Source organism: Drosophila grimshawi, unplaced genomic scaffold (assembly GCF_018153295.1).
Source record: "Drosophila grimshawi isolate 15287-2541.00 unplaced genomic scaffold, ASM1815329v1 contig_44, whole genome shotgun sequence".
Classification (NCBI taxonomy): Eukaryota; Metazoa; Arthropoda; class Insecta; order Diptera; family Drosophilidae; genus Drosophila; species Drosophila grimshawi.
Genome location: NW_025063240.1, coordinates 11,426,349 through 11,445,786, shown reverse-complemented (window position 1 = coordinate 11,445,786; position 19,438 = coordinate 11,426,349). Strand labels below are relative to the sequence as shown.

The 19,438-nt window shown below is 40.6% G+C and overlaps 1 protein-coding gene across 1 annotated transcript; it reads left to right on the top strand.

Moving 5' to 3' along the window:
* Positions 1 to 1,253: 1,253 nt before the first annotated feature.
* LOC6558220 (GTPase-activating protein) lies at positions 1,254 to 17,666 on the top strand. The gene is made up of 6 exons (XM_032736633.2): positions 1,254 to 1,646; positions 12,099 to 14,053; positions 14,149 to 14,426; positions 15,021 to 15,026; positions 15,294 to 15,489; positions 16,475 to 17,666. Exons 1-6 carry the CDS (start codon positions 1,430 to 1,432, stop codon positions 17,312 to 17,314), a joined length of 3,492 nt encoding a protein of 1,163 aa, XP_032592524.1. The 5' UTR covers positions 1,254 to 1,429; the 3' UTR covers positions 17,315 to 17,666.
* Positions 17,667 to 19,438: the final 1,772 nt, after the last annotated feature.

Here is a 19,438-nt window from a genome sequence, read left to right as displayed (position 1 = left end):
GCGTGTGTGGTTTGCAGAGCAGAAGCGAACAAACAATGAATGAATGCGTGTAAATTTAACATTTCAATGCGTTGTTTCTTTTTAATGTAGTTTGCCGGTTTCTCGACCCCTGAACCAAAAACGCCCACCTAAAATACAAATACGCTGCAAGTCAAAAAGTAAGGCATATGCAAATTGTGGAAATAATCATTAATAGTATTTGTGGTAAGAGGTGGGAATTTATTTTGTTAAACTCAAATTTATTAAATTTATGCTTACTCAGTATAAATATAATATTTAAATGCATTCAATATGTTAGAATTTAGAAACTATAGCTATGCAAAACACTCGAGTCTTATGTTGATATGACCGACCACCTGTAGCGCACTCGACACAACTAAAATGCCCGAAACTTTCCCGGAACACAATTTGCTTCCGCTTGGCGCTAGCGCAACATGTGTTCACCAGTCCCTGCCTCAAATTGTGTGTGTGCGTTTGTGTGTTGTGTGTGTGTGTGTGTGTGTTTGCCGGCACAACCCCCGTTGCTAGGCTAATTTCAGTTTCATTCATAAAATTGTATGCTGAAAAACAGCAGCGTGAACTTTCTTATGTGCGCCTATTGCTAAAATAGCTTAGACAATAAATATACATTATTATGTATAATATAAAGGAACGAAATTCGTCTCTTTCCGACAAGCTTTGTAAATGATTTCTCAGAGAAACCAACATTATTTTCATAATTTCAAGCACTGCGCCATTTCGCAGCAGTGCGATAAATCAGTGTTGCAAAATGTGTTTGATTTGCCTGCTCGTGATGAAAAGCACGAGAACTAAAATCTGATTTACTATTATAAAAGCAAGCGAATGATATTCTTTTCTTATATATCAAAGAATTGTTGATCGAACATCAGCCCTTCATTAAAATATGCATTTATGCTTGATAAAATACCTATGCCTACTCACATGTGAACAACATACTATTCTCTATCGCTCTCTTGATATATCGATATATATTTGTTCGTGTTCCGTTCGCTTAACATTCGTCTCTCATTATAGTTTCGTTTATTGTTGCGGACGGTTGTGCGTCGCTGCGCGCGATTGTTATTTTCCTACATTAAACTTGTCGCTCTTCTCTCTCAACAAGTCGAAAGCGGATTATTATTTAGCTCAAAGCTTATTCGTATTTGTTTTTGTCGGATTTATAAAATATTGAATAGAAAAGAACAAGTGATGTAAATATATGAAATTATCTAATGTATACAAAGTACTTGCAACAACAATAAAGTGATGCTAAAGCGATTTGTGTACAAAAAATCAACATAATAAAATCTCATGCAAAACGCGACGGTTGCGGTAAAACAACGATATCGAAAAATAAATTAATTTCAATACTTATCTAAATGCAACACTGCAAACCGACACCAACACTAACACAAACACCAACAACATAATGCTGTTGAAAAAGAAGCGCTATATGTGTGAAGAGCAGGACGGCGCTATTGACAGCGACATCGTCGCTGCTGCTGTTGTCGATTCAAGCAACAGTAACAGCAACAGCAACAACAGAAACACCAACGCGAACAACAACAGCAGCAGCAGTAGTTATGGATCCAACATGGCTGAAACACGCGAAGTCCGAATTGAGGAGCAATTAAAAGTGAAAATTGGTATGTAAACCTCGTGCAAATCAATGGAAACCCCAATGCAATCACAAAACAAATATCGCCTGCGCACCAAACAACAACAATTTGCACTCCAATCATAATTTTTCGCTGTGAAAAGTGTATTGGAATCTGAGCGCGTCTCTCTTCTGCTCCGCCAGAAGAAGGCGCCCAAAAAACCAAATGCGAATTAACAAAATCAAAAACCAATCTATATAAATAATATGTGTGCAGTGTGTTAATAGTGTACAACTCTTTTATGGAAATGTGCCAAATTCAGTTTAACAACAAAATGCAGCAGTTAATTCTAATTTTTTGGCTGAAAATGCATTTTATTTTGTGTGTGTGTGTGTGTGAGTGAGGAAGGCAGCAGCGTGCGGCGCTGTTTCTGCGCATTGTACAGCCGCCTCGTGCCATCTCGCTCTGACAGCAATCGCGTGTGCGTCTTGTGTGTGTGTGTTTTTTTTTTTCGATGCATCCAGCAAGCAACACAAACCACGATTTTAACATTGTGTTGCTGCTGTTATTGTTATTGTTTTAAGCTGAAAAACGAAGCTAGTTCCGCTGGCTGCTGCTGTTAACACCGTCGTCGACGTCTCTGTTTTGCCTGTGCTGTGCATGTTACGGCATCTTTCCCCCGCCCCCGATCCAGCGTGCAGTTGTGAATGAATTTTGTATGTGTGTGTGTGTGAGTGACGACGCTTCAACTCCAGCGCATGTGCCAACACACACACATACATATACAAATACATTTGCACATAGCAGCAATGTGTGGGTTTTTTCATGAATGGAATTCGAATTCGGTGTACTTTTCTCTGGCCTGCCGCCTACCACACACACTCACACACAGTTGCACACACACATACACACACGCAAAGGCTAATTTGTTGTTTTATGAATGATTATTAAGAGCAGCTGAGAATTGTGTGTGCGATGCGAGTTCGCTGATAACCTCGTTTTTGCCTCATTTTCTTTTGCCGATAACAGCAAAAGCCGAAGCCTCTCATCGATTAATGCGTGCGCAAATATCGACAAACAGAACAGACAAAAAAGGTCAACTCATGAATGGGCGCCTGCACACCTCTGTTTATACCTATCTCTCTCCCTCACTCGTTCTTTCTATTTCTTGTCTGCTTTTACCTTCTACTCATAATAACTGTAACCAACTTGAGCAGCATTTGCGACATTTGCGAGCTTTTTTTTTTGCTGCGGTTATTTTGGTGTACCTCTTGACTGGTTTTACATTTCCTGTATGGCCTTTTTTGTCGTCGTCGTTGTTGTGTGAGAAAACAGAATTATGGAAGCAACAACCACACAAAACCACAGTCAAAAATTAAAAAAAAGGGTTGCTTGTGTCTATATGTGTTTGTGTTGGCCTCATTTGCCTGCTCGCATTTCACACCTGCCTGCATCATCGCGGGGGGGCGGGGATTCCATCCCAACACTCTGCAAATAAACACACATTATTTATTTTTATCTCTTCTTACTTATGCCATACAGCGCAGCGCGTTTTCATTTTCCGCCTAAACAATTTCAATCTTCCATAAGCAGCTTTTGCTACGCTTCTGTCTGTGTCTCTTTGCCCTTGGCGGGTCATAAATTATATGCAAAGCTGCAACACCAACAGCAGAAGCAGCAGCAACAGCAACGACAACAACATCAAACCCTGCTGTTGTAGCAGCTTTTGATTTCCGTTTCCCATCGCATGAATTTCCTTTTTCTTTCTTTGCCATAAAACTTTTGATATTTTTTTTGCGTTTGCATTTGCTGCTGGTGCCTCTGCTTCAACTTCTGCTCCCCTTCTCAGTTTTCTTATTGTTGTTCTTCTTCGTGTTGCTCTTTTTTTTTGCACGCTTCAATTGTTTTCGCATGCGCTTTGTCTTTGTCGGCCTGGTCTGCTTCTTCTTGTTGTCTATCCTGTTATACATTCTGTCCGTCCGTCTGTCTGCCTGGCGCTTCCTTCTTCTGGAAGGCATCACAAAACTCAGCTGTCTTCTTTTGATTTTCGGCATTATAAGCAACTACAGCACATGTCTTCTTCTTGCCCCTTTTGCTCTTTCTTTTGGTGGTTGACATTTTCAATGAGAACGAGGAAGATCATAAAAGAAACAAAATTGAACAACTTGTAAACACCGCTATTTTAAACACTGTTCTTTGTGTGATCTTACACTCATTGAAATCGACTGCATAATTGTGAAATACACATTAATTTAAATTCAGTCCAAAAACTAGGGCTATTTACCTAGCAGAGCAAATGCGTTCAAATTTAAAATGTATTATTCATCGTAATTTCTGGAATGGCTTGATGAATGCGCAGATGCGATATGTTTAAACTAAAATAGGTAAATTCCACACATAGAACTTTTTTTTTTCTTATGAACTATGTACATATGATAACTGTAGTATTCCCATCATCATGTCTAATAACTTTAGCGTCGTCACCTTTTGCAAGCTTACATTTTATTTCATATTCCATGATCGAGGCTTCCATCCATCCAGTCTTCCATCCATCTAAGCATTCTTCGTTTAGTGCCCGTGTGTCTGTCTGGCTTTCTGTCTGTGCATAGTTTTTTTCTTTTGTTTTTTTTTTGCTCAAGTTTCATATTTCCACTTCATTATGCTTTGCATGCTTAATAATAATACTTCCACTTCGTGCTCAGTTTCAATTACACAAAGTTTCGCTTTTGTTGTTGTGGCTTTCCATTTTGTTGGCTCTGTTTGCGATTTCTACACACAAACAGCACTGACCGAAATTGGCGTAATACTTTTCCACTTAATTAAAATGTTAAGCGCATAACCTAAATTTCGTTTTCTATAAGATTGGGACACGCCCCCTCCCTCACCCTTCACCAGACCCCTGTAATAGTTGCCATTGTCGATTTTGAAAATGCAAGTTACAGTTACTACCCAGCAGAGGGCGCTCTACTATGACTCACATAACTGACTCATGCATTGGATGCTAGCGTGTAAAACAGAGATAGAAGATAAAAGACAAGATATGCAATTTATGCTGAAATATTGATGACAATTTACATGAGCTGACAACTCTGTTTGTTGTTCTTGGGGGGGGACGGTGGGTAGATAGGGGCTTAACAAGGGCCACACAACACGCTCCAAATTCTGCTGAACTTGAAAAAACACCAACAACATCAAGTAGCTGACATTTGTTGTTGTTTGTACTTTTAACACAAAATAAGCACGCATTTCTCTGTATATTAATGTAAGAGTGTGTGTGTGTGTGTATATATATGTATTTATGTGCGACAAGAAATAGTTTTACCTAAAAAAGGCAATTAATTAAAAGCCGGTTGTGTTGTTGTTGTTAGTTGTAGTTGTAGTTGGTGTTGCTCTTGAGGCCTGACCACAGCAAATCCCAAACTGGTTGGCAACTTGGCACTTGGCTTAAACTCACTGTTGGCCTAGCTGTAAGGCTGTTCTAGTCTCTTTTGTTCTGATCTCTGTTGATCTTCCCTCTCTGTGCTTTGTTGACAATTAGTCTGCCTTGTTGTGTCTTTGTCTTAGTCGGTTCTTCATCTTTTTTGTTGTACATTTCTTAAATCATTTTTCTAATACATACTTTTCTTGATAAGCTGCGTTTACTTGTTAACTTGGCTGAGGAACAATTAAAATGGTTGACAACCTCCAGTTTTTTTTAGTTCGAAATAAAATCTAAGCTAAGTCACTAAGAAGACTTTAGCAGCAGTTTTAGACTTTAGGTCGAATACTTAAATACTCTCGAAGAACTTTATTACAATTATTTCAACTGTAGTCATAAAGTAGAAGTTTTAATAACCACCTTGATTTTATATATATATATTGTTGTTATATAGTAAATATTAATTTTTAACAACTCAGAATAAATTAGTGGCATTAGTTTCAAGGATTTTGTCTGAAGCGTGAGCTTTCAGTTTCCTAGCACAAGGGAGCTGTCAAGTGTGACCAGCTGCGCATTCGATGCACTTGATTTAATGAGACCAAAGCTTATTGGAATTGAGCATTGCCATTCTGGTTGTTGTTGTTGTACTTGTACACTTCCAAAGAACAACAATTGTGTGTAATTAGTTGCGTTGCTAAAATACTTTTTATTCAGGTCGCCTTCGACAGGCCTCATAAAAAGCAAAGCCTTGCCATGGACATTTGTGGCAATGTGGTTTCGCTTGTTGCCTGCCACTGACTGTTGTGACTGCTTGCTGCTGCTGCTGTTGATTAACATCATAAAGTTGACGACGTCATCGACTCGATGAGATGAAATGATGAGCTTGCAACTGATGATTAACATTTATCTTTTACTTTCTTACACAGAGTGGTTTTCCCCACTCGCTGTCTTTTATGACTTAACGCTTGACCTCTTCTCGCCTCGCCTCTCTTTGATGTTTGTGTGTGTGTGTGTGTGTGTGTGTGTGTGTGTTGACTTTGCCTGGGGTCATGTGGCAGGCAGCATTGAGCGGGAGCTTGATGACTCTGCTGCTGCACCCTAAGCAAGGCTTTGAACTTCACGCTGTGTTGGTGCTTCTTTTTTGGTTGCCCATTTCATGTATTTTTTTTATGAGATTACCCGCGACATTAAAATTGCTGTAATTTGTAATTAAAACTCGAGTTTTTCCTCTATTACACTTACATTTGGGTGTACATAGAAATAATCTTAATACAATTATTTAGCTGTTTGTTTCGCTTGTTGTTGCATGTCTCGTTTTTTGTGTCTGTGGCACGGTGGATGAATATCTGAAGGTAAGCAGGGTCGCAAGTGTCAAAGTGTTTATCAAGTCTCATTTTTTAATGGCGCCGGTTTATTAGTGTAAAGCAATTACATAAATATTTATAAAGATTTGTTTGCATAAGAATGGTTGCCCGACTTAACAAATATTTCCACTAGATGATTAAGTTTGAAACTCGTCATGTAAATAAATATTAAATTGTAGGCAATAAGACACACACAGATATATATATTTATATATGGGTATCTAAGCAACCCACATACGAAGCAGCAAAAATTGCTGCTGTGCTTTTGTTTCAATGTACTGTGGGTGTTTTTTTTTTTCTCTCTTTACGTTTATTTATTATTTTCATTAGACGCGTTGAATACTTGGCTTGCTGTTTGTTAATTTAGAGGTTTGCCAAAGTTTTAATAGGCGTCTAGTTTTGGTCAGATCCAGAGGCAGAGGCCTCGTTGCCGCTTTTGTAGATGCGAGTCGTGTGTCGTTTTTTCGTTTTCGTTTTCGTTGCTGTTGTCGCCGTCACGTTGGTGACAAAGTCAGTCAGTCAGTGACTTGACTGATTGCCAGCCATGGCTAATTGGTAATTGAAGGTTAATGGCGCCAAAAATGAGCATCGCACTGCTGCTGCTTGGCATGCCACACATACTCACACTCACGGGACCTGTCATAATAGTACATTTATAATTAGTTGGCGGTTGCAACAAAAAGAAAAGAAAAAAATTATTCCAACTTGTTGCCGAATGAATAAGAGTCGACTGACGATGAAGTACAGCAACCGCAACCGCACCAGATTCAACTGGAGGCAACTGGCGAACTTGCCACCGGCAGTGACAAGGCAGAAAAGTGGTTACTCATTGCCATCATGATTATTTTATTGAGGAGCTGGCCCAGACATGAAATTGATAACCAAAACAAGAAAGAATTTCTTTCAGACGGTTGTAAAAACAAATCAAAAAAAAAGAAGAGAATATACAAATATAAATAAAGACAAGACTGTTAAGGTTGTTAACTGTCGCTATAGAGTATTCTGAACGAGTCTGCCAATAACCTCGATATATTAATTAATCTAATTGTTGTTAGACTCTTCTGTGTGTAGTTTTCTAATTGTTAACAATTTCCACTTTAATGCGACTATTAAAAGTGCGTCTAAAGTTAAGCAAGCCAACAATTTCGCTCGTAGATTAAACGCTTTTTGAAGTGTGGCCAACTGTGCGCGAGAGAAGTGCTGCCTGCTGAATAAAAGCAAGCAATGTCAAAACGGGGCGGCAAACGACGGCAATCAACGAACAGTCGAATGATGAACGATCGATGATGACGCTGATGAAAAGCAATAAACACGCGAGCAGAGAAGCCAAACAACAGACAAACAGGCAGGCAGAGAAAGATGAAGACGAAGATGAAGAAGAAGATGATGATGATGAAGTTGAGATGATCATGCATGTGGGGATGGGGATGAGAAAACGTAATCAGACCGGAAATCGATCGGCACGTACAGTCGAGTGACGACGACAGACGCAACAGTTGAGCAGCAGTTGAAAGAACAGAACAGACAACAGATAGCTGAGAGAGAGCGCGAGAGAGAGAGAGAGAGGTGTGATGGTTGGGCATTGGGGGGCTGGGTTTATTTGGTTTGCTGCCTGTTTGTGATTGAAATTGTGACGCTTTGCTTTATTTAAGAGTGCATCAAATGAAAATTGGCATTGAGGTAAATGGAGATGGGATGGAGCTGCTGTAGCAGTTGCAAGTCTCCTGTTGTTGCACGCTAACTCACTAACCAGTTACTTCCTTTTGGCCACAATTATGTTGGGACCCTTGTTTAATGCATGACCAAAAAGGAAGTTGCAAACGGAAAAAGGAAGTTGTCGTTTGCAGGGCAATGAGTTTAGTTAAAATTCACAAGAATCAACCTATATATATATATATATATATATATATATATATATATATATATATATATATATGCACACGTTGATCTGGGGGCGAACACCTTTGCCTCAAATCTGCATAAAGTGCAAGTAATCTCTGCTTCTCGACAGGAAGCTGACGTTTAGACAAACGACCAGAGAGACCCAGACATCATCAGAAGCAACTACATTTGTAAATCTCTCATCCGCTGACGAAGCAGCAAGCAAAAAGTACATATATATATATTATATATATATATATAGAAATACGTATATATTTATATATCCACATACATATACTGTATGCGAGAGAATTTATCCCTATTTCCGTTTCTTTTGCATAAAAGTTGTGTATATATATATACCCTGAACCCAGTAAAAATGCGTAAAAAGGGCATAATGGTTTTGTGAAATTGATGTAATCACATACATTATTTTTATATTCCGGATATTCCGGCTGATACTGATTAGCAGCCGAGATCGAACTACTATATTAATCTTAAAAGATGTTTGCTAGAGTATTCCAACTTCGACACAATTAAGACAACTTTCTTATGACTTGTTTTTAAAATTTATTACACTGCCACGCCTCCCCCGCACCCCGCCTTGCTCGAGAACACAGATTGATTCCCCTCCAACCACAAAGCGACTTCTTTTTCTGCTGCTGCTGCTGCTGTGTTTTCTTTGTTTTCCTTCTTTTTGTTTTTCACTTTTATGCACTGCTCTTGAGAAGTAATCGCCTCATTAATTCACGCGCCTTTCATGCTGCACTGAATCAATTTGCATATTGTGCAAAAAAGGAAAACACAAACAGACAGACGTGAAGGAAAAGCGAATGGGAGCGAGAGAGAAAGATAGGGATAGAAACAGACTTCATTCGAAATGAAGTCGACTTACAAAGTCTTTAAATTTAATTTCCATTTGCCATTTTGGGTGCCTGCCTGGAAGGAAATTGAAAGCATTAAATGATGAGTCTGTTGTTGGTTGCAAGGCGGGCCCTTTTTTCTTTTACCATATACACCACAATCCGGCCGTCGTCGTTATCTATAAACAGACTTGATTCTCTCGCAGCACGAATCGTGTCGTAATTTTTTTGTGTGCGCATGAATGACATTGACGGGGGCACAACACGCTCCATGGGCAAATGTCAAAGTGGTGGGGGGTGCGGGGTGTTGCTCAACACTGATTTCGATGTGCGGCTGGCTTTAGAAGTAGACCAGACCACATGGTGTCTACACGTGTATTATACTCGTTTCTATTATTAGACAAAAAAACAAAAACAGCTCAACTAGGCTTTTAGGCAAAAGTTAAAAGAAAGATATCGCCCTAATCATCATATAAGCTGATTGAAATTGAACTGCCAAAGAGAGACATTAAGTTGAGCACTTTTTGAGTCGGCTTACCAATATGCCCGCCCAATTGCCCCATTTAATTTTCAATTACCCCAATATCTACCCCAGTAATAATTACTAATTCGTTTCAAGTACAGATTTCATAATAAAAAACAACAACAAAATACCCCCAACTCGCTCGATTCTTATACGAAATTGTTGCTATGCAAAATGCTAGCGCGGAATTTGTCTGTTTTAAGCACCTCAGTTGGAATTCATCTGAAAAATATGACTATGCACAATACCTCTGATATTTCGTAAAATAAATAAATAACATCGTCTTCTCAAAATGCAGTGACTTAACTTCCGTTTGAGTGTTCTTCCCCCCCTCGCCCTCGCCCAATTCATTCAGTTCCCCCGTCTTGTTTTTTATATATGACGTGCTTGGCATACGTAAAATGATACGCATTTAATGTAAACCGAATCGAATTGAAGGACGTTCGAAAATCATACGATTGATCGATCACAGTCCACAATACTAATAATATCGCGATTCACTATTCAAAAACTTCACTAGAAATTCGTTATCTGAGTGTAGTGGGGTATTTGCCTACCAGCCAACTTTATAACAGACATACACACATAAACACTTATTAGGCATAAAACCCCATAGCTTATATTGGCATTGGCATTGTGGTTAAATTTAGCAAATGCTGGAGTCAATTTAAATGGAATTCGCCGATGTGTTTTAGGTTATTGTCACAAGATAACGCCACCCAATAAATAGAAGAAACAGAGCAACAAAAACAACAACAATAACAACTAACGAAAACACGCATAAATTAATTTGGTATAAATAAAGCGTCACCAAAAAAAAAAAAAACTACTACGGAATTTCGGCAGTTCTTTTTTGACTGGCTGGAATTCCCTACAAGCAACAACAACAGCAGCAAAAACAGATGCGAAAAAATGTGAAAACGACGCAAGAGCAGCGCGCGATGCCAATTCATGAATCATGAATGAATGCTGAATGCGAATGAGAATGAATGAAATTGACTGTCGTCGAGCAGACACTGGCCAGAAAGGGACAGAGCGAGTAAAAGCACTTTTGATTTTTGTCATTTGATTTGTGTGTTGTGTTGTTGTTGTCGCTGTGTTTCTTATTTTATTTCATTTTGGGTGCTTCTTCTGTGGCTTTCTTTCGTGCTTTGTGTTTTTGCATATATAAAATGTGCCTCTGTTTTTTCTTTCTTGGTCGTTTGTTTGCCTTTACGTTGCTTCCCATTCATAAAAAGAAACGCGGAATGCCACGACGAAAACAGCGACGACGACGACGTCTTTTGTTATCAATCGTATTTGTTGGTGTTTTTTCTTTTTTTCTTACGACAACACAGTGAGAACAGACACGACGACAGCGCATCAGAGCGTAAAAGCACCGTTGTTTTGCTACTAATACACACGTACACAACTACTAGCTGGCAAATATAACCCAATTGACAGAGCGAGAGAGAAAGAGAGACATTGCTGTCTTATTCCCCAGCCAGCTGTGTCAATAGTAAGGAAGACCGAATGGGAGACGACGAAGACACCTTCTCACTCTTTCATGTGAAAGAGGCGCTCAAAGCACAAAGCACATTTTTGCGCATTGCCTTTGCATTCTTGCCTGTGCATATGCCTGCTTGCCTACATGACGCCACACACATACGCATACACAAATACAGAAATGAATACGCATTATATTTCCGTTCGACTGCGCGGCTGCCGGCTGCTAATTTTTTTCATTGAGCAAACTTTGCACCGCCCCCTTCCCCCTGCCGGCTCTGCCGCTGGTCATTGCCTGATTAACGTGGCTTATCAAGGCAAGAGCACCAACAACAACAGAGGCGCACTGTTATTATTAACTTTCAATGCTTGAGACAGGGACGGGGACAGACCGTCTAGTCAAGCTGCAGCCATTGTTGGTATTGCTGTTTTGCGCCCAGGTGGCTGCGCATCGATAATGCAATTTATCGGCACACGCACAAATACACACGCAGAAAAACACACACTCACATACACATGCACAGAGAAGAGGAAGTCACGTTGCTGGCGGGCCTGCCCTTTGGCGGCATCAAAGTGAGCCGACAAAATGCTCAACTCAAATATGATGTGCTGAATAAATTGTTTTATTGTATTTTTTGTGTTTAAACACAAGTCGCGTCAATCAGAGATTTTGCAATCTGATTTTGCAGGTGTCAAGGTCAAGCGATAGCTTTTCTCGATTACAACACATTTACTCAAATATGTCAGCATTTGGCAATTTTCTCGATTTCGATACTTTTGCAGGTGTCAATATCAATCGATAGCTTTTCTCGATATTACAATTTCTCACTTTTGTCCACAGTTGACAATTTTCGATAGTTTTGTAATTAATGCAATTGCAGCGCAGCCAACTTCAATTTTATTTAAATTCAAACTTACAAAATTCCATTTTTTATCCCATTTTCGTTTGGTTTATTTTTTGCACAGGCGAAGCAAAAAATCTCAGCAGTCGGAATGCGGCGAATACGAGCTGCAGCACGCAGGGCACACGAGATGTTTACTGCACCATTGCACTGGATCAGGAGGAGATATGCCGGACACCCATTAGCGAGCGCACCTTGTCACCCTTTTTTGGCGAGGAGTATCAATTCAAAATTCCGCGAAGATTTCGCTACCTGTCCGTATATGTGTGGGATCGGGATATGAAACAGGACAAACCGATTGGCAAGATCGCCATTAAGCGGGAGGAGTTGCACAAATACAATCACAAGGATCACTGGTTCTCGCTGCGACCTGTCGACTCCGATTCGGAGGTGCAGGGCATGGTGCACATCGAGGTGGCGTTCGAGGAAGTGCCTCCCATTCTCCAATCGCTAAGCGACAGCATTGTCGAGCACACGTTGCAGCAGCACTCGCTGCAGCTGCCCAATCATCATCATCATCATAGCCAAAATCATCATCATCATCCACGTGCCCATCTCAACGACTACAAGGAGAATAACGAACTGACCAACATTCATCGCGCTGCTGCAGCGGCTGCGGCTGCTGCCAGCGGCAATACGGCCGGCATGACACTGAAGACTATCGGTGCGGGACTCTTTGGACATGTGCATCATCATCATCAGCAGCAACAGCAGCAACAACATCATCAGCAGCAGCAGCAACAACTGGTGGCCACATCCTCCACGGATCAGCTGGCGAACTGGAAGAATACGCATGCCGCGCGCAATGTTCGTGTCGCAATTCGTGTGCCCGCCTGTGTGGATCTGGCCAAGAAGCAGGGCACCTGTGATCCCTTCGTCATCTGCACTGCATACTACAGCAACAAGCAGATCATCACGAAACGGACTAAGCAGCGCAAGAAGACCGTCGATCCGGAGTTCGATGAGGTCATGTACTTTGATCTCTCGATTGACTCGGATTCCGCCGGCGGCGGCAACAACACGGGCACCACCAACAGCAACAAATCCACCGCATCGCTGGAATCATCGGCGAACAAGGCGTATGCGATTTATCCGCTGGGCGGTGCTGATCTCTGCGAGATTGCGGTGACGTTGTGGCATGACGCCCACGGCGCCATGGCGGACAAGGTGTTTCTCGGCGAGGTGCGCCTACCCATGCTTAACAAGCAGCAACAGCAGGCGGTACAGCCAGCCGCCTGGTATTATCTGCAACCACGCACCACATCTCCGAGTTGCCGCTCCCTGAATGCCACTCCCCGTTCCTGTGCAACGCCGCCGGGAACGCGACTCAGCGTCGACTCCACAATTGGCTCGTTGCGTCTCAATCTGAACTACACCGCCGATCATGTATTCCCCCTGGCCACCTATGATGATCTCTTGAATCTGCTGCTCGAATCGGTGGATCAGCGACCCATCACCCTCTCCTCCGTCTACATACTGGGTGAACTCGTCTCGGGCAAGACGGAGGTGGCTCAGCCACTAGTGCGTCTCTTCACGCATACGGAACGCATTGCGCCGATTATCAAAGCGCTGGCGGATCATGAGATCTCCAATCTGACAGATCCGACGACAATCTTTCGGGGCAACACGCTCGTCTCCAAGATGATGGATGAGGCGATGCGACTGTCGGGTCTGCACTATCTGCACCAGACACTGCGTCCCGTCCTCTCGCAAATTGTCGCCGAGAAGAAACCCTGCGAGATTGATCCCAGCAAGGTGAAGGATCGCTCCGCTGTGGACACAAATCTGCACAATCTCAAGGATTATGTGGAACGGGTATTCGAGGCTATTACCAAGAGTGCGGAACGCTGTCCGAAGGTCCTCTGCCAGATCTTTCACGATCTGCGCGAATGTGCCGGCAAACATTTCCCCCATAATCGCGAGGTGCGCTTCTCCGTCGTTTCCGGCTTCATCTTTCTGCGATTCTTTGCACCGGCCATACTGGGTCCCAAACTGTTTGACCTGACCACAGAGCGACTGGTAAGCAAAAAACACTCTTAGCAACGAGAGTCTTACACTCCCAATTCGTCCACGCCCTCCATTGTATTTATCCCTCGTCCACAATTTCTTTACAGGATGCGCAAACGAATCGGACGCTGACACTCATCTCGAAAACAATCCAATCGCTGGGCAATTTGGTCAGTTCGCGTTCGTCGCAGCAGACCTGCAAGGAGGAATACACCGGCGAGCTGTACAAGAAATTTTGCACGGAGAAGCATGTGGATGCCGTCAAACATTTCCTCGAGGTCATCTCGACGCCAAATGCCACCTGCGATTTGTTGTCGCCCGGCAGCAATCAGCTGCAAGCGACAATGCCCCAGTTGCCACTTGAACCAGTATTACTAAAGGAGGGGTAAGTTCTTCCATTTCAGCTTGAACTCTCTTTTTAGTAGTAGAGCCGTAGAGAAGAACAATCGATAGTCGTTTTGTAATGCTCGATATCAAATTAGAAACATTAGCAACGTTTAGAACATGCAAAATAGATTTGATGAATAATTAAAATAATATTATTACACATAGAGACTTTGAAATTGGACGGTTCTAAATTGCCATAAGCTGCTGTATTCAATTGTTGCGCCTATCGATTGTTGTCTCTCCCTCTCTCTCTCTCTATCTCTTTCTTAGCGTTGTTTACGTACATTTCCCAAATTTCGTATACACTACATTTGGTTGATTACGCTTTATTTTTATTCTAATACCAACAAAACTTTCTTTATCTTTCTCTTCTTTTACGCGCGTGCTGCTTTATAAAAAAAAAAAACAAACAAAATCCATCTCATCACCAACCAACCAACAACAACAAAAATTACCATCACACACACAACAACAACACCCTCAACAAAATGCATACACACAATACATACATAAATTTACACACACACGACACGCACTCACCACTCGTCTAAAAAACACATTCGCACATACAAATTTAAATACTAACGTCTAGCGAGGGGTAAGAGAAACTTTTTTTTTAATTTTAGAACCGTTATTGTTTTTTCTTATACATATGTTGGTACTCTAAATATATATATATATATATATATTGTTGGATTACAAACAACCCATTAATTTTGAGCATTAAATGCATAACATTTGCTCATTTGTTGTTTTTTTCGTTCTCTTTCTATCTTCCTTTGCTATGTGTGTGTGTGTGTGCGTGTCTTCCCCCTCCCCACTCGACTCTCGCTCGCTCTCACACACTCACGCGTACCACGCGCAGCATGATGACCAAATATCCGACAAGCCGAAAACGCTTTGGACGCCAGTTTAAGCAACGTTACTTTCGCCTGACAACCCACTCGCTAAGCTATGCCAAGTCGAAGGGCAAACAACCCAACTGTGATATACCGCTCGAGGAAATCGGAAGCGTTGAGCAATTGAAAGACAAAAGCTTCAAAATGCAGAACTGCTTCAAGGTGAGTAGAGTAGTTAATTCTTGCAATCAAAGATCTATCGTTCGATAACTTTGTGCTATGGTGTAATACAATGCTACAACGTGTAGGAACAACATACCAGGCATTCTTTTATGCAGACACGCCTCGCTGCAATTGGCAAATGTTGCATGTGCTGAAATACACTTGCAGACATATGCAGATTGGTTCTAGATTAATTCACAACAATAATAATGCAAATACATAATGCCGGAAATGCATTTTCTTAGGTATTTTTTTTGTATAAATAAATTAGGCGGAGGCAGCAGCCCACACATGCAAAAGAGCTCATTACGTGTGTGTGTGTGTGTGTCCGTGTGCGTATGGGCTGCTGCAGTTTTGGGCATCGTCATCGAGTTATCGATAAGTGCGCAATTGGCAACGCGGCGAGTTCCAACTGTCACTTGATACGCTGCTCAGCTTCACTGAAAGTGAAAAAATAGAAAAGAAAATCAGTTGTATTTGCAAAAGGGCAGCAGAAATAGCAGTAGTTTCCATATCATCACAGCCAGCAGCACAAACTTTCACTAATAATTTGTATGCCCATTTAGACGCGTTGCGTTGCGTCGCGTCTATGTAAATGGCAAAAACCAGCAATTAAAAATAATTAGTATTATTATGAAAATGAGTTGGCAACGCTGCCAGCTACCAGCTACTACTGTTTTCAACTGCCAACTGTTGCCAACCATTGTTATTCTTTTTCTTCATTTGTTGTGTTTTTCGCGGCGACAAAAAAGGGAAATTTCAAAACCTCTTAAAGAAGTCAAAAGAATTTGGTTACGTTGGAGGCGCGTGGGACTTTTGCGCGTGTGAATTGCGATTTGCGATTAGCGATTTCACTGGGCGCACAACAATTGTAGTTGACTATTTACTATTTACCAGCAGAATGTTTAAATTTGCATAGTGAAAAGAACAAGGCAAATTTAATTTTTGATTTACATAATAACAATAATTTTCCGTTTGTCCACAGATCGTGCACAAAGACCGCCCGCTAATCGTACAGACGACGAACTGCGTTGAGGAGCGCGAATGGTTCGATTTACTCCACAAGATCTGTCTGATGAATTCCATCCGCATGCAATACTTTCATCCCTCCGCTTTCATCAGTGGCTATTACAGCTGTTGCGGCCGTTCCGATGAGAATGCGCCCGGCTGCAAGAATGTCTCCGCCAAGGAGATGGATTACTTTCAAATGGATTTGGTCACTGCACTGGATCCGGCACTCGATTTGCAGCGCATACACACGCTCATCATGTCCAATATGAATCAGCTGGATGCGTTGCTCGATCCGCTTGCCTATCGCCAACACCTGCCCCTGCCACTGCAACAACAGCAGCAGCAACAGCAGCAAAGCAATCCGCTGGTGCCGCTTGCGAGTGCGTTGCAGCAACAACAGTCGCCGCAGGCATTTGTCGAATTCAAGAAGACGATCGAGAAGCTGCGCGAGAAGGCCTACGCCATCGACAAGGATCACCGCGACTACAAGCAGGGCATCACCCGGAAGCTCAAATACGGCAGTCGGCAGGCACCGATCGGCGATGACAATTATTGGCACATGATGCGCGCCGCCGGCCAATTGAATTTCCAGCATCATCACCAGCAACAGCAGCAGCAACACTTGCAACTCCAGCAGCAGCAACAGTTGCAGCCTGTGTTGCCGCCAATGCAACATGTTCGCGCCTTGCCCGCAACCACAAACAGCAGCAGCAACAGCACCATCAATGTGAATGCCTACACCATGCACAATCTGCAGAACCAGCAGCATCGATTGCAATTGCAACAACAGCAGCAGCAACATCAACAGCAGTAGCAGCAACCTCAACAATATCAGCAGCAATTGCGCAATCAGCGCCACAACAACCATAATAATAACAACAATCGCAGCAATAGCTGTGGCAATGTCTCATCCTCCAGTCCATCGTCAACGGCATCGAGTGTGGTGGCAGCTGTCTCACCAGTGGTCAACCTAGCAGCAGCAGTGGCAACAAGTGCTGGTGCAACAACAGTTGCTGCTGTTGCACCACCGATTCAAGACTGCGTGTTTGCCATACCCAGAGCGATCATTTTGACGCGGTGAATGCGCATAAGGGTTTAACGGTTTAACTACTGCCCCCACACACATACACCCACCCACACACACATACACAGGCAGACAGACAGACAACAAATGTACTTCGAGACACTTCCAAGCAGCAACAACAACAACATCAACAGCAAAAGTTAAGCGTGTGCTAATTTTAAACTTCAACATTTGTTTTTAAGGGTTCAAACAACAAACAAACAAGCAACAAAAATTGTGTAGAACTAAGATTTTTGAATTAACTATTTTTATACACATTTTATACTACTACTAACGGAACCGGGGGTTGAGAAGCAAGCAAAAACCACCAATGTCTAACAACAAAAACAAGCGAAATCTAAATGTTTAAGCCTATTTATTATTTGTATGTATTTATACAACACACACACAAATTTTTCTACCTTTATTTTGTAAAGCAGAAATACCCAAGCAAGAAAACAACTGATAACTGATAACTATTTAAGCCGCTATTACAAAAAGAAAAAAAGTAACAAAACAAAACTCAAACTCCAAAATTGCTAAGAATTTTAAAATTGAGATAAATTCTATAAAAAAAATCTATTAAATATATAAATTATATGTATACAAATATACGAGTGTAGTAGTGAAATGAAACGTTGTATATAGCAAAACAAACCAACTAACAAACAAACAAAAAAGTATACTTAAGCCTAAAACATACTTTAATTATATACTAAATATACAAATATATATATATATGTATTTATATATACATATATATTGCTATATACATATATACCAGTTATGCTAGGCGTAGACAAATTGCAACTATCTAAATGTGTAGCTAGATTTGTAAGATTAATCTAAGTAACACACACACACACACACATAATTCTAGCAAATTGTGAACGCTATTATTATATACAAAAATGCTATATACTTGCATAAACACACACACACACACATGTACATTTACATTACATCTACACACGCACACACACACATAAATAGTTATATATTTAACTGTCATACAGCTAATGTTATATATACACATACACACACACACACATACTTACATATATGTATTTAAAGCTCTGGCACAGAAGCAAGCGAAAACAAAACGAAGCATTGTTAAGAACAAATTTACTTCCATTTTACATACATACATACATACATACATATTTATTGAATGCATTTAATTTCTCATGTTAAATTTAATGATACAAAAACAAAAAAAGAAAGTATATTGTTAATGCAAAATTATGTTTGTTAGCTTATTAACTAACTTCCACCGATTTGTTTCCAAAGCTCTTCCAATATTGCGTAATAATTATGTTTAATAATACATAAATACATACATATTTTTTTGTCAATTGCCATATTTAGTTTTGTTTATCCACGTATATATTTATATATATTCTTCATTGCATAAATGTCTTCCATTTTTACACATACCTTGAGTTTTGTTTATGCATTCCAATTTCTTTGTGCATTTCTTTTTTGCTCTAATGTCGCATAATGTACATACACATTTAACATACATACATATTTACATATACATATACATACATAGTTACATTTAACAAACAATCGAAAACCAGAAAACATTTTTTTCATTGCTAAGAAAATTCATTTGCAGTTCGGTTCATTTATAATTTTCGTTATAAGCGCCTAATTTTAGTATAATTTTATTATGTAAACGTAGCTTAAGTTGTTGGTACAAAGAATCGAAAAGCATATTTTTTTAGCGAGAAAATAAAGCGTATCGCCAATGATTTCCTTTCATTTTTTCTATTTTTAATTCGAAATTTATGCAAGTTTTTTTTTGTTTTTAAGTATTTATTATAATGTCGCTTGATTTTTCCAATTTAGTACCTCATTCTATCGTGCTTT